At 35.9% G+C, this 24637-nt stretch overlaps 1 protein-coding gene across 1 annotated transcript in view; it reads right to left on the bottom strand.

Moving 5' to 3' along the window:
- MEGF9 (multiple EGF like domains 9) overlaps positions 1-24637 on the bottom strand; it is a 110186-nt gene that overhangs the window by 5713 nt on the left and 79836 nt on the right. Inside the window, exon 3 of the mRNA XM_044661508.1 lies at positions 13853-13992. Coding sequence (XP_044517443.1) covers positions 13853-13992 — 140 coding nt within the window. The remainder of the gene's footprint in view (positions 1-13852; positions 13993-24637) is intronic.

The raw sequence follows: 24637 nt of genomic DNA, 5'->3' as shown, positions 1-24637 counted from the left end.
CCAGCAATGAGAAAACACTGACAAAACCAAAGAGACTGAGAAAGAGATTTTGAAGGAAACATCAGGTAGTGAGAAAGGAGAACATTCTAGGAAGAGTTGACAGCTTGGGCAATTGCACAGGAGTAAAAGAAGAGTGAGCTTTTTCTTGTACGTATTTCCAAGAATTTATACTCATACATTGATAAAGATTAGCTGAACTTGACTGAATTCTAATGCTAGCCTACATAATCTTATTGTCCCTAAACATGGCGATTTACTGGTATAAATGAACCAATAAAATTAAAATTTTCTGAAAGAAAAGACATATATAGTATGATAATGAGATTAAATCTACCCTGCCCATCTTTAGATTTAATCACCAAAGGTGAAAGCATCTCTACTTAATTCAAAAGTTGGGAGCTCTGTAACCCAGGTGTGTTAGAATGATTGACAAATCAGAATTTACGGTCTCCTAGTCAGTCCTAAGAAAAGCATCTGTTGTGATTGGACATGTAAACTAAGAGGGAGGCACAGAAGTGATGCAAAAGAGGTCCCTTTTAAAAGAGAGTTCAGGAAGCTGAGAAGCTCTTCTGGTTCATGAATGGGACCTGGGACCCTGAGACCTTGGTGAGACTGTTCTTAATTCCCTCTCTTAGAACTACACGTGGTGAGTGAAGAAGGCTGACTCCTTTAACCTCCCAGGAGGTACTACCTCCGAGAGGCTCCCTTGATTGGGAGAAGCCCTTGTGGCTAAAACCCTTGTTAATTGACTTTAGGCTCTAGTTGGGCCTCTGGAGCCCTGTTGGAGTAAAGCCCAGACTTAAATACAAATCTCTTATTTTACCCTCTTCTCATCTCTCTACTTCCACTCTCTCCTATATTTTGTAAATAAACTTCCATAAAAGTCATTTTGACTTGAGGTTATTCTTTAATTGGGGATTGATAATTGTTCAATCCCCTGGCGACCAACCTATTAATATTTACCCAATAAAAAACCCCTTTTCACCCCTTACAATAGGTATACACTGAAAAAATAACACCAATTATGGATCACTCTCAGGTTGCACTTGAGCTAGATTGGGGAGAAAGTACAGACTACACATTCAGTTCAGTGAGAATGTATTTGCTTCTAGGGATCTACTTGTGTGTATGTGGTGGTGGTGGTGGTGGTGGTGGTGGTGATGGGAATCCAGACCTCAGCTATCATTGATGCAAGATCAACTGATGTGGAAACTCTTTCCACAAATGCAGCTTAGCAACTCACATGAAATTTGTTGTCTAGTCCAGTGATGGGCAAACTTTTTAAAGAGGGGGCCAAAGGAAAGGAAATTCTCATCTGTCAGTCTATTTCTAAGGCAACTCTTTTGAAGTTTCATTGTATTGTATCCTACTCGTTGTATTCATCATATTAGGAATAATGTCCCACTGCTGGATAGAACATTTCAGGGGGCCGCATCTGGACTGTGGGCTGTAGTTTGCCCATGACTGGTCTAGGGCACTGAGAGGCTAAATTACTTATCTGGTATACAAAGTGTCAGGGGGAGGGGGCAGAATAGAATTTAAGTCTTCCTAACTATAAGAATGATATCTATTTACTCTCTTTTTATTGCTTCTAAACAACAGTTAGAAAAAATGATTTTAGTTCTAATTCACACTTAATCTTAACTTTCAATTTTTTCTGTTATTTGGATAAGCAGAATGCATTACACTGTATAAATTTTTTTTCTCCAAATGATGGCCATGTGTGCAGGGGGTAGAAGAGGTGGGGCAGGATGAGTAAGGGGAGAAAAGTGGTCAAAGCCAGAGGTAAAATTTTGAGAAGGCCCTTTTGGAGGGTGGAGGGTAAGGGAGATGGGGGAGCATTGCTTTTCTCCTAATGAATAGTTGTACTATCCTCTCCCTGTCTTTGAATTCAAATAATGCAGAAACATTTAAAAAATATTTCCAGGGCAGCTGGGTAGCTCAGTGGATTGAAAGTCAGGCCTAGAGACCGGAGGTGCTAGGTTCAAATCTGGCCTCAGACACTTCCTAGCTGTGTGACCCTGGGCAAGTCACTTGACCCCCATTGCCCACCCTTACCACTCTTCCACCTATGAGCCAATACACAGAAGTTAAGGGTTTAAAAAAAAAAAAGAAAGAAAAAAATATTTCCATTATGATAAGTTGCTGGGCTACTAAGTCCAACGCAATCTGGCAAAGCCCAAAGGCTGGTGCTCAAATAATGAACCACTGGGAGAAGTTTCTATAACATCCCATCACTTTGGCATATCTTTTCTAGTCCTGTCTAGAAAAAGGCAGGCTAAGCAGCCCCCAAAAGACAATCCACAGAATATTAAGCCTAAAAAGTGACTTTAGAGATCATTTAGTCCAATCCTATCCTCATCTCCATTTTAATGGAAGGGGAACTGAAAAAAGGAGAGGGGGAATGATATCCTTTCAAATTTACATAATTAGCTAGTGATGGTCAAAATAAAAACCCAAGTCTCTCAATGACTAACTCAATGCAGTTTTTACTCCATTAGAACTTACAGTCAAGAAAGACCTTAAGAAAATAATTCCTCTAATTTCCTTCCTGGTTCTTTAAAATTTACAAAACTACATTCCTAGTATTGATACATGTATTTCCTTTACTTTATAGAGGCTCAGAGAGGTTAAATAATTTACTCTGAGTCATCCAGATAAGAAATGGTAGAGCTTGGACTTGAACATTCTGGCTCTAACTTTATTTATTTATACCACATTGTGCTTGTAATAAAATTTCCAGGGTAGAGGGCTGGGGTGAGGAGGGGAAGGAAGAGATATCTAAGCAGTTTGGTCATTCATTAATGGTCACAGTCCTTTAAGAGTTTGGCAGGAGAGCCATATTTGATACTTTAAAAAGATATGCATATGTATCCATAATAAATGCTTTACCTGAATAGTATATGGAATCCAATCAGGCTCTAAGTTATTTGAATTGCTTTATTTTTGTGTTGACTTGATAATAATGGGAGGGGTTGGGGGAGGTGGGAGGCACAGAGCCTTTGTAAATATCATAATGAAGTATCCATTCTACATCACAACTTTCCCCATTGCCATTTTGATATATCATGGTTTGGCATAAGACATTAAATGGTAATTTGGGGGGAGTTTTGCAGAAGTCACAAATGACACATAAAGGCCAGCAAATAACACAGAAAAAGTTTAGAAATTTAGAAATGCATAAAATGTATAGTACTGTATAATATCATATTTTAACTTTTTTTTTTTAAAACCCTTACCTTTTGTCTTAGACTCATTACTATGAAGAGTGGCAAGAGTAGGCAATGGGGGTAAGTGACTTTCCCAGAGTGACACAGCAAGGAAGTATATGAAGTCAAGTTTGAACCTAGGACCTTCCTGTCTTTTTAAGCCTGACTTTCAATCCACCGAGTCACTCAGCTGCCCCTCCCCCCATTTTTTACCTTTTAATACCATAAACAAACACAAAGTTAAAATAAGTAAAAAATTAAAGTACAAAAAGAATGCAAAAGCCAGCGGATGACATACAATGGTTGAAATGTTAACACTGACCTATATATAGCTTATGATGAAATACTTAACCTAAAATTTATAATAAGGTATTGCAAACACTTCATTAAAGGGGAAAAAAAATTCAGATTTCTTCTGTTACGGGGGGAGGCACAACATTTTACAGATTTTTCCAGATCATGAGGGTACCCCAAACCCCTGTGACATGGAAAGGATAGCTATACTTTTATTCAATAGATTAATTTCTGTCAAAATATTATAAAGAATAGTATCATATTGCTGTTTTGTTAGCATTATCCTTCATACCTTACAATCAGAACCCCATAAAAAAATATACCCTGTATATTTACATATGAAACAGTATAGTGAATATGTCAGAACTTAAAACCCAAGGTTTATAGGGAAATGATGTGTATTAAAGAGTGTGTTTGTTTGTAGTGGTTTTGTAATTTTGTTTGCTTTTTGGTCCAGGTCTACAGTTTCATGAATATTCATGAACAGGGGAACTCTTTCCCCTGAGGTAGGATGACAGCAGTTTTGTAGCTTATACTCTTATTGAGTTGTTTGGGAAACTGAGAGGTTCAGTGATTTGCTCAGGGGCACATAGCCAATATGTGCTAGAGGAAGGATCTCTATTTCACCAAGCTGCTTCTCTTTGTGGTGGTATTCGTTCTTAAATTCTATACTATCAATAAGTCTCACATTCTGTCTGTGAAAAATGAACAGATAATTCATGATAAGAGATTATTCTTTAGCACACAAAATTAGAGACCATCAAAGTTAGAACAGTTAATAGTTAAATGATCATAACTAATTTATACTAGAAAAAATTTTAATGGAAAAAATAGATGTATTATCTTTAAATAGTTGAACTATGTTATTATATGACACTCATATAAGTCCCATGTTTATAACACAATGTGAAATAAAAAAAAGTTAAAAAATCAAATAACGACAACTGTTTTTAACACTCAAACTCCCTTTGCCCATAAGGCTCATATGGTTCCTAATTCAGTAACTTTTTATTCATGGAAAATCACAGTATATACACAGCCTTTCCCTTCCTCTTGGCCTTATAAGGATGATATTAGGAAATAAGTCTTATTATATTAGTTTAGAGATAAGAAGTAGAGAAGCTGGCTTGAGGAAGAATTGCAGTTTCAAATGGAGCTGAGACTGTGTCAATTTCGAATGTTGACAGTTGTAATGGTTTTTCTCTGGTAGTTGGTCTCTGGAAGTTGGCAGAGTCACATACAGAGACTCTCATCTGTCTGAGGTAGAAGGAAAGGAGGGAAAAGACCAGAAGGAGCTTAGCGTTTTCTTTTTCCAACTTGGGAAACACTATTGACTATCTATTACTGTTTTTATAGATTGTTTTAACTCTGAGAAGACCAAAGAAAAACCTGGTGTTTGGTTTGGACTCTTGAGTCTGTTAAGGCTCAGAGTCCTAACTTGATTCTTGTTGAGACTCAATCCGCTAGCCTTTGCTATTTTTATAGGTGAAGTTAAGAATTATAAGGACAATAGTGGTAGTTTATTTAGAATAGTAAAAATTTGGATTAGTCAGATAAGGAAGGATTAGTGTAGCCTGTGAAAACTAGGGAGTTTTATTTGAGTGGAGTTAAAATCCCTTCAAGTTAGAAATCCTTTTATCCTTATATATTTTCAATAAATAGTTTATTTTTTATAACAAGAGTTTCTTTATTATCCTTATGCCTGGCCCTGATTGTCCTTGTGCCTGGTTCATTTATGAGCTTCACTTCACTGATAGAAACTGAAGATACTTTGCAAGCACAGCAAGCAGAGTATCTAAAATTAGTTTATAAATAAATAATCAATCCATTGCTTATATTATTTTACAGTCACCTTTTATTTTTACAGTTTGGCGAGCCAGATAGGAATCAAACCTTTTAAGCTTTTCTTTGGTTCTGTTCATATTTATGCTTATGATCTTCTACAAGTGCACTCAAGTGCTTCAAATCTCTTCTCATTTTCAGATTTAATAGCTTTATTTTTATCAGTGCAAGGTAGGAAATACTTCCAGCTTGTAGTGGTTGTTGGTCAAATCATTGGTAGTGGCATCTACCTTTGCTATAATCAGTTTTTTTTTAATGCTTGTATTTCATCTCCAATTCAGTGTACACAGATCTAGCTGCTTACAGTGTCTACACCTTGGGGCATAGAATTCAATGAGGATGTCTGACTTAGGGTCCACTGCTATGGAACACAATCATTACAAGTTTTCTGCTTTTTGGGGGGCCAGGCTGGGATTTGACAATTGACTTTAGTTTTCCTTTTTTAAATGCCAACATGAAGTCCTTGAGTATAAATCAGAATTAAATTCCTCTGGTTCCTATGGCATACTCCTTGCTACCCTTGGCAAAGATAGCTACATTGATATTTTTACCACTGTTGCTAAGTCACTTCAAAGGAGTAGTCACCAGCAATGGCAAAGGTGTATTCAGGGGAGTTCTTTTTGTTGTTGTTTCACTGTATCTAATTCTTTGAGATCCCATGAACCATACCATGCTAGGCCCTTCTATCCTCCACTATCTCTTGAAGTCTAAGCATAAGTTTACTGCTTCCATGTGTTAAGAGAGTTTTTATTAATTTCTCCTTTTTTATATTCAAAAGGAAAAGGAGCAATAATATTTTTCAATAAGGGCCCCCCTGCTGTGCAGGTTATTAGTTAGAGACCCCCTGATGTGCCGCTTGTCAGTTAGTGACAGTTAGAAGGGTGTGGCCAAGGGGAGTTAAGTCAGTTGTAGAGAACACTGGAAAGGGCTTTTTGTCTCTGGGTCTCCTGGGAAGAGGGTGTACTGCTAGCACTCTCTCTGGTTTGAGACAGAGAAACGAAAATAAGGGTTTAATAGCCTTATTGATTATTAATAACTTAAATAGATAGGTTATATTATTAGATAATGAGAGTAGGAGAGTAGGCAAGGGCTTCAGCCTAGCAGAAGATACTGCCCTTTGAAGCAGATAAGATTTAGGGTTTTTTGGAAAAATTTAGTTAGGATTGGGATCTGGGTTATAGCTACAAGCTATTGTGAAATTATTTTCACTTTCCTCCTTCCTATTTCCTAATAATAAACTAAGTGTTTTGCATTTAATAAACTGCGCACTGGCTTTTGTTCAAATCCCTCCCCCCCCCAAAAATTTAACCCTTCACACACATACTATCTATCTTATCCTCTGCTGCCCCTTCTCCTTTTGACTCCCTTAATCAAGTCCTTAGTAACTTTCCAAGAGCTTGTTTCTCCAGTACAGAATAGCAACTTTAGAGTCAAAACTGAAATCTATGGCATAGGGGACAACCATTAGAGGATATTTAGCATATCTCTTGGCATCACTAGAAGCTGTTGGATGACCAACTAATGACATAATATGCCTCACTACCTGATCCTTCAGTAGGTTTCCAAATGTCTAAAACATTGGATTTTTTGGGTTCATATTTAGAGTAAAATTTTTTTCAGTTGCATCATAACCAACTCTTTTCAGAAAACATTTAGGAATTTTCCAACTTCACTATTGAAAGCATGGTGGAATCTGTACTCATGTTGATCACCAAATGTTAGAATTGTAAGGGACCTTAGAAATCATCTAGTCTAATCCCTTCATCTTAACAGATGAGGAAACTGACTTAGAGGGGTAAAGTCATTTGTTCAAAAACACATATCTCCTTAGTAGGACAACTAGAACCAGAGCGCTCATCTATGAAAACTATTCCACACACACAGGTGTTTTTTTTTTTCATTTGCAATAGCTTATTATCTGTAGGGAAGTGTTGGAATAAGGCTAACCTGATTCAATTTCTTTTCCCAGAAACAATGCAAATATCAAAATTTTAGGAACCCTCCAGTGTGGCAACAAAGCATATTTAAAAACAAACAAGAAGCCTCAATTGGTTCTGTTCTTCCCATTAAATATACCACTCATTGGTCATCAGTCCGGATGTTCAGTGAGGTACTAATATTAACCCTTTCAGGTCACAAATGGGCCAACAAATGCAAAAACTGTCCATCTGTGATACGAAAGAGTTAATGTGCTTCCTGGAAACTGAATCTGCTACCAAAGAATTATGCAAAGCAAAAGAGAATTTAGCTCCCTGAATAAAGCTCTTGTTGCTTTTAGGAAGTCCAAAAAGAATAATTACTCATCAGTAATTCTTACTAATTAAATGGAAAGCTGTTATAAATTGCTGACAAATTTAACTTCCAGAGAAATGCAATTTTAACAATTTCAAGTAATCTTCTGACTTCTTCTGGAGTATTGTGTCCAGCGGAGCTATGTTTTATGAAGAACTTCAGCAAAATAGAACACATGACCTAAAGATGGTGACCAGATAGTGGGAGGATCGGAAACCAGAACAAGTGAGAATCAATTAAGGGAAAATCATAAATGAAGAAAGATTCATGGGTAGACATGCTTTCTTTTCTTTTCTTCTCTTTCTTTTTCTTTTTAAAATACAAATGATTGAAGGAAAAAGGACTTACTTGTTTTGCTTGACCCAGAGGGCAAAACTAGGACAAATTGCTAGAACAATAAGGAGGTAGATTTTATTTTATTTTTTAAAATTTTTATTTTGAATATTTCCCCATATTTCATGTTCTTTCCCTCTCCCCCAAACCCACTAACCCTCCTTAGTCAATGCACAATTCCACTGGGTTTTACATGCATCATTGCTCAAGACCGGACTAGAATTATCATTTAGTATCTACATCCCCCGTAATATCCCCATCGGCCCATGTGTTCAAGCAGTTGTCTTCCTTCTGTGGTTCTCAAGGAGGCAGATTTTAGCTCACTATGTCTAAAAATGAAAAGTGTCTTGGGAGTCAAGAGTCTACTTCTATTAGAGATGTTCAAGAAAAGATAATTTATTAGATATACTAGTAAGATTCTTGTTTCAGGCAGGAGAGGACAGAATGGGGTAGTGGAAAGTACAATGGCTTCAAAGATTTACTTCACTGGACATTTCAGTTAACTGCTCTGAAATGTGAAGGGGAAAGACTGCATGATCTCTAAGATCCATTTAAAACAAATCTGTGATTCTAATTATTAGGGGTAACTCAAATTGCCAGGAAGTTTTGCCAAGCAAAAGTTCCTAGAAAACATTCAGCTTCATTTCTATGTAATTCATGTATTATTAATTTGTATCATGTGAATTCTTTTACATACAAATGGATATAGTTTGATGAGTATCTTAAAGTATGTGAATATTACCCTATAAGTATGTTTGTGTTGTTAATGAAATGGTATCTTTTATTTCATATTAAATGGCAATTAGAAGCTTCAGAATAGCCAGTTCATGGTAATCTCAAGGTCAATTCATTCAAGTGTCTATGATAGAAAAGCAATGGAAATTTCAATATAATTTAACACTTGCTCTAGATTTTGAGAGTCTGTTTCAAAAAATTTAGTGATAGCATGCCATGGCCTAAAATTTGATAGAGGAAGCTCATCCAAGAGATATGAAAAGTTTTAAAGGGCAATATTCAGAAGAAAAAAGTACAAATTAATCTGATGGGGATAAAAGGAGAAGCTATCTTAAAAAGACCCAAGTCTTGGACCTTTAGTCAAGAAACTAATAGATAAACTTAGATGTGAAATACATGTATAAAAGATGGAAGCAAGGCCAACTTAAAAACTTTAGTGCAAGAGCTTATTAAAGCTCAGAATGAGCTGAAGTTGGTGATGGTTGAATGGTGAAGTTGGTTGAAGATCACAAAAAAGTTTTCTAAAGCTATACCTCATGCAACTAGTACTTAAGCTTTTTTTAAACTCTTTTTTATAGTACACTCAATTTCTGGAAATACCTCTTCTTCTTCTTCTAGATTAAACTCGTAACAAAGAAAAAAACAAATTAAGCCAAGACAAACCAAGTTTCAAACCCTTCTGAAACCATCCCAAATAGGTTGCCCAAGTGGACAGGATAATGACGAAATTGAAGACAGAACTACTCCAACTTTTAGTTTGCTAAAGAATTATTTTCAAAGTAGTGATAAAACAAAAATGATTAGTAAGGAGTTAAAACTCAAGATAAGTGAGGGAATGAGATGTTGTGGTGAAAAAGTCTCAATGAGTTTAAGTCAACAGATTCAGAAAAAACAGATCATAGGGATTAAAAAGGAGGTGTATTTCAGCTCTATCTCTGTTCCACCCCTCCCCCAAAGAGAAGGTCTTCCATACAGTTTTTAAAGTGAAAAAGAAGAGATATGGGACAGATAATAGTATTGTTCAAAAGATTCAGAAATTGTTAAATAATTTATGGAGAAAGAGAAGTACTCTCTGATAATCTTATAAAGGACCTCAGAGGCCATATAATCCAACCATCTAATTTACAGATTAGGACTTTTAGGCAGAGGAAAGTTTAAGTGCTATACACAAAGTTATAATGTCAATATTTGAACTAAATTGCCTCCAAGATTCTTTGGCTCTAATGATCAGTGAATGAGGACTGACATGCCAGAAAGCTTGAATCAGTGGAATAAAAATCTTCTTGATAATATATTTGACTAATTAGCAGTACTAAATAAAAAGAGAATAAAGTTGAGGTATAAAAGATATGCTTCTAGGTCTAGCGTGATCACTCTCTGACTATGTAAATAGGGGAAACTTATCAATGTCTTAGTTGTAAAATAGGAATATAATATCAGCTAGATGGTATTGTGAGGGGGCAGCTGGTAGCTCAGTGGATTGAGAGTCAGGCCTAGAGATGGGAGGTCCTAGATTCAAATTTGGCCTCAGACACTTCCCAGCTATGTGACCCTGGGCAAGTCACTTGACCCCCATTGCCCACCCTTACCACTCTTCCACCTATAGCCAATACACAGAAGTTAAGGGTTAAGAAAAAAATTAAAAATAAATTAAAAAAAAGAAAGACTAGGGCTTAAGTCTTAGTTACATATACCTATTAGCCCTGTAACTATGACCAAGTAGTTGAAACTCTATGAGCTATAGATTCCTTCCCTGTAAAATGGGGATTATACTTTTTACTCCATCAGAGGATACTATTAAAGACAAACTTTAAATATAAACTGAAGTTATTATTAATACTACAAACAATAATAATGCTTTTTGTATGTTCATATACCATTAGGCAAAATCCTAAACAACATTTGCTGCATTTAAATGTCTTTGTCCACTTCATCTCCCCACATTCACTGAATAAATAAATAAATAAACAAACAAATAAATAAATAGATGTTAGTGAGGGTGGGGCTGTTTCAGGTGGCTAAATGTATAGATAAAATGGGAATTGTGGTGTTAGCAGTTTTTATGGTGCTTCATAGAATCATAGTATCTCAGATCTTTTTTTTTTTTAACCAAAATTCCCCATTTTGACTTGTGATACCAATTTTTTCAAACAAAATATAATTTTAAAAATTTATTCCTGACTAGATTTGGCCCAACATTTTAGCCTATCCAGAAATATTTTGATTCTGACATCCAATATGCCATTCCTTCCTAACTTTGTGTCATATGTAAACTTGGTTAGTAGGTCATATATCTGAATCATTTATAAAACTTTTTTCTCTAAAAATTCATTAATTATTCCTTTAATAATGGATCCTAGAATTTTTGCCAGGAATCCAGCTCATTGCTTTCTACTGTGGACTCCATTTTTCTCCCTTAAAAAAAAAAAAAAAAGGACAATATTTACCCTTTTCAGATCTCCCACATCATGTATCAGAGATCATTCATAATAATTCTGCAACTGCATCTGCCATTTTTTTTTCCAATATCTGGGAGCTTCATAACTTTTTCCTTTTTGATGTGACATTAAATTCTTAAATGGAATTTTATCCATAATCTATAATCATGCCACCAATTTAACAAGTGAATATTGTTAAGATAGGTAAGATAAAATGGGATACATGAAAGTGTTATAAGTTCTGAGTGGGGAAGACATTAGGTAAGTCCAAGGCTGCAAATTTCTTTCCTCTGCTTTTTTAGCCTAGAATTGAAGTGTATAAACAAAGTTTTTTAACATGGTGACTGGCCACCAGGGGGCAGCCATAGCACATCCATAATGGAAAAAAATCGCAGTGATGGTGATGGGGAAAAAAAAAAAAATTTTTAGGTAAAGCTAGCAGGGTTGGGAAAAGTTCAAGTGTTACTTCATCTCTATCTTTTGGAAATTCTTTAATAAAAACCTAAACTGCACGGACTTCACCGGATAGTTGTAGGAAAAACAAATTCCTATTTCCGTAGGTGTGGTGTCTGTCTCCCTGATAGGACTATACTGGGAATTTTACAAGTAATTTCATATGGGAGAGATCTGCCATCTTGTTCATGATCTCCATGGTAGTGAGTTAGTAATATAACCTTTAATAAGGTTATTATTGTTATTGTAAATGTTATTGAAAGGAAAAAAATCAACTTCAGTTTGTAATCTAGACCCTAAAAGGTTCCCAAAGGGCAGCCTTAGATATATGTGTCTAATCCTTCCTTTACAAAACCAGAATATGAGAGCTAGAAGAGATATGGAACATAGAGCTCAAAACTATTTCATAATATTTCTTAACTAGATTATATATTGTGTATACATAAAACAATTCAGACATGTATACATGAAATTATTTAATACACAAAATTATTTATGTATGTATATATGTAATATATAACAAATATATACAACCAGCTATAATCTAGTTAAGAAATATTATGTGAACTGTAAGAAATGATTAGCAGACTAATTTTTTAAAAATGGGGAAAAAACTATGAGATAATGAAGAGTGAAGCTTATAGAACCAAGACAGCATTATATACAGCTACATATTTGACATTTGAAGAATAATTTGTTAATGTTCACCTCCAGAGAATGAAATGAGAAGTGGAGCATGAAAGACATTATATGTTTTGCTCAGTGAGTGATGCTTTCTGTGGTGTGAGGAAGTTTGGGAGGGGCTGAGTTAAAAAAAAGAAAAAAAGAAAAAAAGAAATATTAACTCATTGATTCATTTACCTTAAAAGGATACTTCCTAATAGACCATAGCCTCAGCACAAGAAATACTGGTAAATGTATTTTTAGTTGCCTTAAGAACCATATATTGTTTTAATCAATTTTAGTGAGATGAGGCAGAGGAGTAAAAGCAAAGGATTACATATTTGTATTTGTGTTTGTGAATTGCTTCTAAAATAAAAACAGTATTTTCCCTCCATACTGGTTTTATGTATATTCACTAATCTGCTCTCAACCTGATTTACAGTAATAGAGTACAGGACTATAGGTAGCAGGATTTGGCTAAAGTATAGGGGTCCTGCAACTTGGTAAAAGTATAATCTGCATTAACTACCCAAAACGTACTAGATAGGTGCATTGTTTTAATTATATAGTTAGCAATGCTTTTCATTTTTGAAAGGCCATTTTAAAGAAAGAATTTTCTGTTATTTTTGAAATGCCACTATCAATCTTCCCAATATTCCCATGGTAGTTATGCATATTATATGTGTTATTTTAACTAATAGGGATTAGGTATAAAATGACAATGCAAAATAAAAATCAAGAGTAGAGAATCTAACTTTTAGCCCTTATTAACATATTCATCAACAAATTTTTAATGAGCACTTACAGAGTCCTTGAGAGGCAGTATTATACAGTGGACAGAGACTAGCCCTGGGGGGTTAGGAAGATCTAGGGTCAGTTCCACCTCTGAGATATACTGGTTGTATAATCCTGGGACAGTCACTCACTCTCTCTGCCTCTCCTAGACAACTCTCAAAAATTCTAAATTGCAGAACATTTGTAGATTTGCATTGGTAGAGTTACCTACTCTAATGAAATCTGATACCCCACTCCCCTCCAATTACTCTATGGTACCCAAAGATTCTTACATTAACATAAGAAGAGGTCAAATAATCTCCTCTATCCATAAGGTAAAGCCCAAGAATCATGTAGGTCAAAGTTAGTAACTGCCAATATTATTTAAATGCCTCCTATGTACAAGATACTAAGTATTAAAAAGAGGGATAGAAATGAAGGCTAAGAGATTTCACTTGCCCTGCTCCTTAGAATCAGGCTGAGAAATACTATGAATGAAGTCATTGATTCAGTAATTAGGTACTTATAAAGTAAAAAGGCCTATGATGGGTACTGTGAATACAAATATGGAAAAACACCATAGTTCCTGCCCTCAAGCACTTTGCCTTTTGTCCTAAAATTGACACTAATTAGGCAATTGTGGGTGACTGACTTGCCCAGAGTCATCTAGCAAGAAATGACTAGGGCCACATTTGAACCCAGGACCTCACATTTCCCAACCTGGTCCCAGAGCCATCTAATGTTCCAAGAAGTTTATAATCTAATGACACAGAGAACAAAAAGCAAAAGATCACACCTTAGAAGGAATATAGGCTTTACCTGAGAAGGTATCACATATGACAGAATGATTATTGCATTGGCAGGGCTGACAGCCAGTCTCATTGAAGCCATAATACCCATCTTGGCAGTGGTCACATTTGGAACCTCCAACACCCACTTTACACTGGCACTTCCCAGAGCTGCAAAAAACAAACAAAAAGAGAAATTAAACAAAAGCTAACTCATGTCAAATATTTTTTACTGCCAAAGAGAGACCCATACCAGACAATGCCCTTAATGGAAATGAATTTAACTAGGAGTATTAGGAGTGATTTTCATGAACTGAGAGTATAGAAACTCAGTGACTAAACACATTCAGTTATTATGGTGCTGATCCCAATCATTGCTGACATTATCACCCTTTGCATTCTGGGATAGCTTAAAATGAATGGGCATGGAACACAAAGTGTCCATTTTCCAGAAACATTCCTTTTTTTTTAACCAAACTATAGTTTTGATAAGTAGTCATTTATTTCCTGGATTATCCTATATTTCATTAGAACTCACTTTTCAGGACTTGGAGAAATTCAAAAAACATCACCTGGTATCTATTCTATAACATATCTGACAAGAGAGAAAGAAGAAAGAGATTTCATATCTATTAATATGTTTAGATACAAATGAAAAAGCACCCTCTCATTGGAGTTTATATCAAAACACTATGTTATAGACTGTTATAACCATCAGAGATGGAAGATACTTTTTTTGGGGAAAAAAAAAAGACAGAACATTTCATGCTAGAGCTAGCAACGAACTATGGAATGTGAGCTGAATGTAAATGACTTACCATACTTTTTCTAACAGTTAACAAGTTTCAACTTTAATAGAAAGCAAAACTAACATACTTCAGAAGTTGGAGATGAATGGACAAAAGGAGTTAGATATGTTTAAATATGGATAAGAAAATGAATGTGTGTGATTTTATAATCATAGAACATGTGATTCTATTATCTTAATCAAATCAGTGTGATCCTATAAATCACAGAGCTGGCCAGAAGGGATTCAGTCCAATCACTTGGCCTTCAGGGAGAACTATTTAAACCCTAGATTTAAACCCATTTAAATCTAGATAGATAAGAGCTGGTCCTATTGAGGAAAACAAATCTAAACTTTTCCTTTGTAATTCATTCCAGTGAGACAGGATCTTCATTATTAGGTAACTAAATTTAGATTCTTAACACCTAAATTCATCCCTTGTTTTGTTTAGCCCTCAATAGAGATAGAGAAGTTAGTCACTATTCTCTTTATTTCTGTACTTATTAATGGAGAAGATGTGTTTCTGATGACACACTTATCAGTAACTTAATTAATGAGAAGTAGGTATGGTATAGTGAAACAATACAGGCCTTGGGAGTCAGAAGGACTAGATTTGAGACCCAGAGTTCAGTCATAATACTGTATGACCTTGGGCAATTCTCCTTACCTCTCATCTATAAAATAATGCCAACCCTGCCTTTCTTTCAGAGTTATGGTATGGTCTAAATGATATCATATATAAAGTACTTTATAAGGAAAATGCACACTATAAATATGAATTTGTTATTATTGTTATTGTCGGAGAATTAATACTAGCTCACATCTATAGAGAAGTTTGAGTTTACGAGATCTTTTCCTCAAAACACAAATAGTTATCATTACTGCATAGGGAGCAGAGGCGCGTATGCCAATAAGAGATTCCCTCCCTCCCTCCCTGTAGGGATAAAGTGGGATGTAATGACCTTCCCCTTTGGGAGAGGCTGACTACAAGTTCCTGGTCCTACTGGGGCATTCCCCCACTAAAGGACCCACATTGAAAAGGTAATACACCTGTTCCCAAAGTGCAATACTATGTTTTAACTCATTTTATTTGTAAAGAGGATTCAAATTGGCTTTGTGCATTCATTCATTCAACAAATATTAAGAGCCTGTGTATAGAAGGAGAGATATAAAGGTTACATAAAATATGGGTCCTCCCATCATGGACTTGTACAATATAGTTGGGGGATAAGACTTAAACATAGATAATTATAAAACATAATACAACATGACAATTGCATTAGAGAGGTATTAAAGTGCTTTGTGAGGTCTGAGGGAAAAGGTCATTACCAAGGTAGTGGGAGAAAGATTAGGGAAGGTTCCCCAAAGAAGGTAGCTTTTGAAATTAAAATATAGAGTGTAATCCAACTTTGCTGGTTCAAAAATCTGACAGCTTTTAGCCAAAGAGCATTCTGCAAAATTATCAACACAATCGTTATATATGTATGCCAGTCTGATTTGTGGATTAGATATTAAGAGCCTTACAGGGAGCCTTTTGCAATAGGAAAGCATGCAATTAGTGGCAGAAACAGCTAGCAAACTCTGGCTTTTAAGCTTAGGAAAAAACCATCTCTTCATTCACATAGATAAAAAATGTTGAAGGTGCATCTCGTTACAAACATTAACAGAGAAGGCTTGAGGATGATTAAAAGGCTGCTGGTGAAATTTTTTTTTTGACTGACAAAAATCTGACTGAAGACAAAATACAAAAAATTACTTTCTGGAATTGTGTTATATCTATTAAAAAAGAAGTCAACTGGCTATGTCATGTCTATAGTTCTTTGAGAGTATTGAAGCTGGTCATTCTAGCTTTCTACCAATGTGGTACAGACACTTCCTGACCAATACTCCATATATACGAATGGTCACTGCTACCCTGCCTCTGGACCCAATATCCCTTCTCAATTGCTACTGAAAAATGGGATTGGCCTCCTGTCCTGTCTCTATTCTCATCTCCAAAATTTCAGGTATCACAGCCCTCACACTAAACAACAAATGCTGACAGAATTAATCAGCTTTGCTGTCATGAGACCTGCCTAGTTCTCAATCCTCAACTTTTTTCACTTCCCTTAGGACATAGAAAAATTATTTGGGCTTTAGGCTCAAAGGGCTCAAGATTTTTAAGGGCTTTAATAGGATTCTGACTTATGAGCAGTTCAGGCTCACCAAGCTTCAGAGAAACACAGGATTTTGACTCAAAGTGAAGAACGAAAACAACAAAAATAACATAGTCATCTAGCAAAGTGAGGGAGCATCACATAGTGAGTATAGAGCTGGCCTCATACCCAGGAAGTCTTGGTTATGAGGTTCAGATGCATTTGGCTTCAGGTCCTGTTTCTGACACACTAGCTATATGGAAAAGGGCAAGTTATAAAAACTTTTGGTGTTCTGGGTAACTCTCTAAGATGATAAGTTCCAAAGAAGGTGCTAAACTGAATTGGTAGTGGAATCTCCAGAATCTATACTGATGAAATCATAAGTTCTTCCGCATCTTTATTTGTTTGACACTTTCAAGTTTGCAAAGAACTTTACATATTATATGTACTATTCCAGGCGTATTAAGGATTAAATGGCTCTTCAGGGACTGGTCTGAAAAGTTATTCAGCAACCAATTTACAAAAAATACGTTGGAGCAAACTTCCAAAAATTGGAAGCAACTACTCTTTTGCTAAGGACATTTTTCTATTTTGTCAGTGATTGATCAACTTTGGTGGAAAAATACCAATATAACAGAGTAAGATCTGTTCAATGAGTCAGTGCTTCGGATTGGCTTTTATCTATTCATGCCTGCTCTCTCAAAATAATTTTGAACATAATGTAGTACATGCTGAAGTAAATGTGAAGCTTTGACGTGTATATAAATGGGTCTCAAGAGGCAGTATTGTAATGGATAGAGGAACTATCCTTGAAGCCTGGGAGATCTGAATTTTAGTTCTACCTCAGACATTAGCTATGTGACCCTGAGTTCGGTGCTCTAGGCAACTCTAAATTGCAGAGAAGGTACCCAATTGCTTTAGTGGAGGGTGTTTTCCATCCCAAAAGATCTCTAAGTCAATGAAAATCACAGGTCTAATCTCCATCCTTATTTATTTTGGGTGTCATTCTCCTGAAAATGAATTAAATAAGACTTCCTCCCTAGGGCAACTTCCTCCTCTATAAAATGCAAGAATTAGGCCATCAAAGAATCATAGTTATGTCAGGACCCTAAGTGATTCTCTAGTCTCATCCAATCATGGATCATTTAACCTACACATCTTGTTTAAAAATAGTCATTTTAGCCTTTCAAGTCCTCTAGTGACAGAGAGCTCTATCTTTAAAGGCTGTTAGTTTCACCTTCAAACAGCTCCATTAAGACATTTTTCCTTACACTGAACCTAAATCTACCTTTCCACAATTTCCAACACAGCTTTTATTTTTTCCCTCTGAGATCAGGCCAAATAGATAACCTTCAGATCAGATCCCTTCAAATACTTGATAGCCCTTCAAATACTTGAAGTTAACTATCATGCCACATCTAAGCCATGTATTCTATAGCTCCAAATCACCATATCTGTCAAATGATCCTCATATGGTATGGTGTCTGGTCTATTTAACATCATTTTTACTCTGTTCTAGTTGTGTTCCAATTTTCTTCCTAAAATGTGATACCACATATATGATGGTGATGGAATACTATTGTGCTATAAGGAATGATGAACAGGATGATTTCACAGAAAACTTGAAAGACCTACGTGAATTGATGCAGAGTTTTCATAAGCAGAACCAGAACATTAAACATGGTAACTGAAACACTGTGGGATAAACTTACTACTAACAGCAAAACAATGATCCAGGACAATTCACTATCCACCTCCAGAGAAAGAACTGCTGGAGTAGGAATGCAGATGAAAACATATGATTTATCACTTGCTTATTTGGGTATATGTTTTGGGGTTTTGGTTTTATAAGGTTATTCACTTATAAAAATGAATAATATTGGAAACATATTTTGTGTGATAATACATGTAAAGCCCAGACTGAATTGCTTGTCAGCTCTAGGAGGAAGAAGGGAAACAATATGGATCACATAAGTTTGAAAAACTTAAAATGGAAATTGTTACCAAAACAATTAATCCAATTAATTAATTAATTAGAGTGCGGTGCCACAGACTATATTATGTTAGTTGTGGTAGACTACAAAGAGACCACAACCCCCCTTGTTCTGGACCTCATGCCTCTGTTAATGTGGTGCTTTATAAGTTATTTGGGTTAGTCTGGGCTCTGCTAATGCCTAGCACACTAGCAAACTATCCCAGCTCTTGTGCTTCAGTTTCCCCTTCTAAAAAGTAATAGAGTCAGACTAGATGACTCATGTTTCCTTCCAGTTCTAATATTCTATGTCTTATAGTCCTTTCCAACTTGAACATTCTATAATGCTATGGTTAAGTCCTTAGCATGACTATTTCATAGTTCTAGAAGTGTACTCTTGACTGGTATTTTTCATTTGCCATAAAAAGTTTTATTCAAATTATCTTTTAACTTTCAAATGAACATTTTAAAAATTATTTGACTCTGTCAAGATCAGTTATCAGAAGTCATCTTTGATATTATGGTATGTTCTTTCAGAACATGAATTTCAGTCAATAGATGGATTCCCTCTAAATATGTTTTAGACTACTCACTCTCAAAAGAGCAAAGAATGTTTAGCACAAAGGCCCAATGTTTTCAGTGATAAAGCTACCCTTTTTTCCAACCAAAGAAGCTTTGCTGATTACATAATGATTTCTGAAGTATGTGTTGTGCTAGTGGAGAGGACAATACTAAAAGCAGATCTAACACCAAAATGTCAAATCATGGAATTAAAATCCCTTTTTAGAGGAGAACAAGGCTCTAAAGAAAAAATATTTTGTATGAAATCACAGTTAAAAGAAAGGATATGAAATCAAATATTTGCTAACAATCCTTGATTTTGTATACTTCCCTAAATATCAAAGCTATTTAGAATCTGTGACCCAAACACATATATTATCTGGATTATGGTTAAGGTAAGGGATAAGAGTAGAGAGGATTGGTGCTTCAAAAATTATGGAATATTAGAACTTAAAGAGACCTTGCAACATAAAATGTTAGAAAAAGAAAGAAATTCAGAGATCATCTACTCAAAACAAATTGCCCTGAGGAAGAAAGAAACAAGCCTAGAAACAAAGTGACTTGTCTACATTAATAGAGGTAGGTAGGGGCAGAGCTTTACAAAGCACTTTGTAATTCACAATGCATTTTTTTCAATAATAACTGTATGAGGTTGATAATAATGCAAACATTATATCCAAATGAAAATAAGACTAAGTTAACTTTGATAGCCATGTTAATGACTTCCAGTTAATAAGAAACTGGAAACTATTCTAGGAAACAATTTAAATTACTGTTCTAATAAAAATGTCACACGTATTATGATATTAAGTGCATTTTCTAACTCATTAATATACTAACCAATATCCCCAAATCATCTTAGAGAATCAACAGTCTGAATCACAGGATTCTAGATTCTAGAGCTCAATGGGATCTTAGAAATCAGAGGAAAAAACAGTTAAAGCTTAGAGGGCCCTTAAAATGCATTTTATTTCATTTCAGAATTTTACCAGTGAGGTAACTTAAAACCCAGAGAGAGGTAAAGTGCTTTGGACTACATGACTAGTAATTTTCAAAGTAGGACTTGAATTAAAGTTTTGACTCCTTCCAATACTAACATTCTATCACTCCAAGGAAGGTGAAACAAAGGATCTGAATTATCGTAAAAATGAACTAGCTCCTGAATAACTGAAACTACATACACTGAATTCATCTTATGATTTTTCCACAATTCAGTGATCAAAGATTTTTTAAATCTATACACACAAATAATGAGTCAAAGTTATGTTAGTCATCAAGTCATAGCCAGAGTCTTCAATGAGCTGAACATCCAAAAAACAGATTCTATCTCAAATCTTTTGTTTCTTACTCTCAATTTTCTAGATTTCTGGCTTCTCATCAAGATCCAGTTCAATCCTCCCTCTCCAAGTATGAAACTGAAGGTCTTTTATTTCAAGCTTGTGGATTTTTATGAGCACAATTGGTCTGTTAACAGGACTTTTTTTGTGGCTTCATTGCATTTATATCACTGACCTTTGCTTCGAGGAGTGTTCAACAGTCTCTAATAGAGGCAGAGAATGAAAGGGGGTGTTGTAAAGGCTTTATTCTATAAAAGAAGTGACCACAGGCAAAGCTTTCTATTTGCTGAGTGATTTAATTCTTACACATGCAGAACTTGGCCCTGGGCCATGAGTAACATGTTGAGAAAGCACTACCAGTGCAGCTTTACAACAAACAGTCCCCATTCCCCTCCCCCCCCCACCCTCCCAGACTCCTTAAAAAAAGAAAAGAAAAGAAAAAAATCCTTTTCCTGTTATTTTAAATCTACCCAGGAAAAAAGTGAAGGGTGGTATCCAGACTGTTCAACTAGTTTATCAGCCTGTGTGTGTTTTTCCCTCTCTAGGCAGCTGTTGAAAAGGGCAAGCTCTCAAAGGAGAGGGATGCCCACTCAAATCAGTCACTTGAGTGCCTAGAGCAGAATTACAAAGGGAATACCCATCTCTGGGAATGGAACTCTGACTGTATTATGATTAAGAAAGTCACTGCCAGCTAGAGTAAGGAGGTACTAATGTTTTTCCTATTGAGAATCAATATGAACTTGTTTTAGTTTACCCTCTTGGGCAGTGAGTTTTCTAAAATCTTCCTCAGAAGTGTTTAGCATCAAGAAAGCTTTAGGAAAGTGGAAAGAATATTAGATTGTCAATCAAAATACCTAGTTACTAGTTACGGTTCTATCAGTAACTCAATGTGTGACCTTAGGTGAATCACTGCCCCCTCTTTGAGCTACTGTCCTCAACCAAAAAATGATGAAACTGGATTGGAAGCTGTTTAAGGTCCCTTCTTAGCTATCATATCCGCTATTCTAAGGTTCATCCCAGCCTAAACATATGATTGTAGAAGGTGTAGCAATCCTACTAAAAACACTTTACAATTTTAATAACACTAGTCTGCAAGGATTTGGGATGGCTGATTCCTTCCTGTGCCACCATTAAGCAAAATGAAAATTTGAAATTACTTAATTACAATATATTTCATTGAATGGGTCTTTAGGCAAGTATCTGATATACCAGGGAGTATTTCTTAGTGGATTTTTGTTTCTATTTTGTACTTCTATTTACAAATGATCCATATTTTACTAGAACTAGTTTTAAGAAGCACCAACTGAACATCAGGTGACTGTTTTAGAATTATCTATTTTTTGACTCTTCTCAAAGGACTTCACTAGACTGCTTTTTCTCCTAAAAGACAGGGAGTTCCAAATTTTGGTTAGGGAAGAAGTGAGATATCTTAGCAAAAAACCTTGTGATTCTCCTGGGTGTACAGGGATCACCACTGCTGCAAGACAAATTACAGACCTTTAGATAAGCATTCTAGAAAAGAGGGAGTGGGACAGACAAGCATGTATTAAGCATGTGACAAGCACTGTGCTAAATGCTTTACAAATATTTTTTCTCACTAGAACTCTGTAAAATAGATGCTATTATTATTCCCACTGAACAGTTGAGAAAACTGAGACAGAGAGAGAGGCTAAGTGACTAAGTGTCTGAAGACTTGAACCCAGGTCTTCTGACTCAAGGCCTGGCATTTACTGTATTTAAAAATTCCTCAAAATAATATCATACTTACAAATCTAAACATAGCACCACCTAGCTGTCCATTCCCTATTCCCAGAAAGCATTTGGGAATAGGAAATAGAATATTTGTTATAAATTGGAGGTCAGAAGTTAATATCTAGAAATGCTTCTTATGTTAAGCTTATTAAGAGAATAATAATGATGTTGATGATGTTTCTCAGGTACAATTCACTTATGGATTTTCAAAAACTGAAGCTCAGGAGAAAAGAAGTGACTAGTCCAAGGTCTCACCATTAATGACAGAGGTGGGACTAAAATGAAATTCTTGACACCTAGACCAGTATTGTTTCACTATTTTAATTTTATTATTGAAGTGACAGTGAAATTGTGTTTGGGGGGTGGGGGAACCTCAAAGCCTTCAATTCCTCATATTATTTATCACATTAGTACCTAGCCTTAACATTTACCTATGATGGGATCTTACTACAGTTAAAAATAAACAGGCCATAGAATAAAACAAACATCAAGTGAACCCAGAATCATTACAATATGCCTTGCATTAGCTCATGTTGTTCAGAGACTACAGTTTGCTTGTCAACTCTGGGCCACAAAAGATGTATCCATCCCTAGAGAGATATAGCTGACAGTCCATTAGTTCAATCATGATGGAATACTACAAGTTTTGCTCAATTTTTCTATTAAAATGGACACTGTCTCTTATTATATACATATATAGATTTTTTTTCAGTTTATGACTTTTAGAGATCAACTTCAGAGCACCTGCAGTACATAGCAGAAGAATCTGTCAAAGCAAGTCCTCTTTTAATATCTGAAAATATAGTTTGTAGAATAAGCTAAAAAACAAAAACTCATGAAATGATTGGGGAAAGGATAAGGAGGTGACAGAGAGAGAAAAGGAAAGAGAGAAGAGAGTGAGGAAAGAGAATAGGGGGACAGCCCTTACAAAGTACGAAGTCAGGACGTGGAGTATTGTGGGTGAAGAATAGCAGTGGCAGAATTAGTGGGTTGGTTTGTGTATAGGAGGGAGCAAAATGGACAAAGATCTGAAAGATAGGAAGGAGCCATGTTTTAAAGAACTTAGCTCCACATATATTACCAACAACCTCTATTGCATTACCCCAAAATTGGATATCATATATGTATCTCAAACTTAAGATGTCTCACAACTCATCTTTCCCTCTTCTTAATTTCCTAATTATTCTCCTAGTGACCGTGGCTCCTACTATGGGTGTCATCCTGGACTCCTCTCTTACACTCATTCCACATATCCAATGTGTTGCTGAGCCTTGTAATTTCTACCTTTTTTACATCTCTTAGACAGTCAATAAATATTTATTAAGCACCTACCTCATGCTGGCACTGTGCTAAGAGCTGGGGATAAAGCAAGAGGCAAAATGCAGTCCTCAGCCTCAGAGAACATACAATCTAACAGGGCAGTAGACAAACCAGGAAATACATACAAACAAGTTACATACAGGACAAATAGGAAATAAAGAGGCAGAAGACATTAGAATTAGAAGGAATTCGGGAAGCCTTCCTATAAACAAAGTGGGATTATAGTTGGAATTTGAAAAAGCCAAGGAAATCAGGAGGCAGAGTTGAGGAGAAAGAGTATTCCAGGGATGAGGGACAGCCAAAGAAAATGCCTGGGGCCAAGAGATGGAGAGTCTTGTTCATGGAACAACAAGGAGACCAGTGTCCCTGGATTAAAGAGTATATGACAGAGAGTAAATGTCAGAAGACTTAAAAGGCAGGGGTATGAGATTAGGTTATGAAGGAATTTGAACATCAAAAAGAGAATTTTGTATCTGATCCTGAAGATGATAGGAATTAACTGGAGTTTATTGAGTAGAGTGACATGGTCAAGCCCTGTGCTTTAGGAAAATCATTTCGGCAGTTGAATGGAGGATGAACAGAAGCAGAGAGGGACTTGAAGCAGCTAGATCAGGGGTCAGCAACCTTTTTGGCCGTGAGAGCCATAAACGCCACATTTTTTAAAATGTAATTTCATGAGAGCTGTACAGTGCTCACAGTGCGCACTCCTGTAACAGCGCTTGAAAAAAAATTGACTTTATGGCTCCTGCAGAAAGAGCCAGATATGGCTCGAGAGCCATACGTTGCTGACCCCTGAGCTAGACTGAAGATAAGTTATAATAAAGTGGGAACAACAGAGAGGGCAAGCTCTCTCCCTTGTTTTCTCTATTCACACAGCCACCATAATAATTTGGGTTTTCATCAGGTTATGCCTGGACATTGCAATAGCCATCTGGTTGGTCTCTCTGCCTCA

This window comes from Gracilinanus agilis, chromosome 2 (genome assembly GCF_016433145.1).
Source record: "Gracilinanus agilis isolate LMUSP501 chromosome 2, AgileGrace, whole genome shotgun sequence".
Lineage (NCBI taxonomy): Eukaryota > Metazoa > Chordata > Mammalia > Didelphimorphia > Didelphidae > Gracilinanus > Gracilinanus agilis.
Note: the sequence above shows the minus strand (reverse complement) of the source record. Positions and strands in the feature narration are given on the sequence as shown.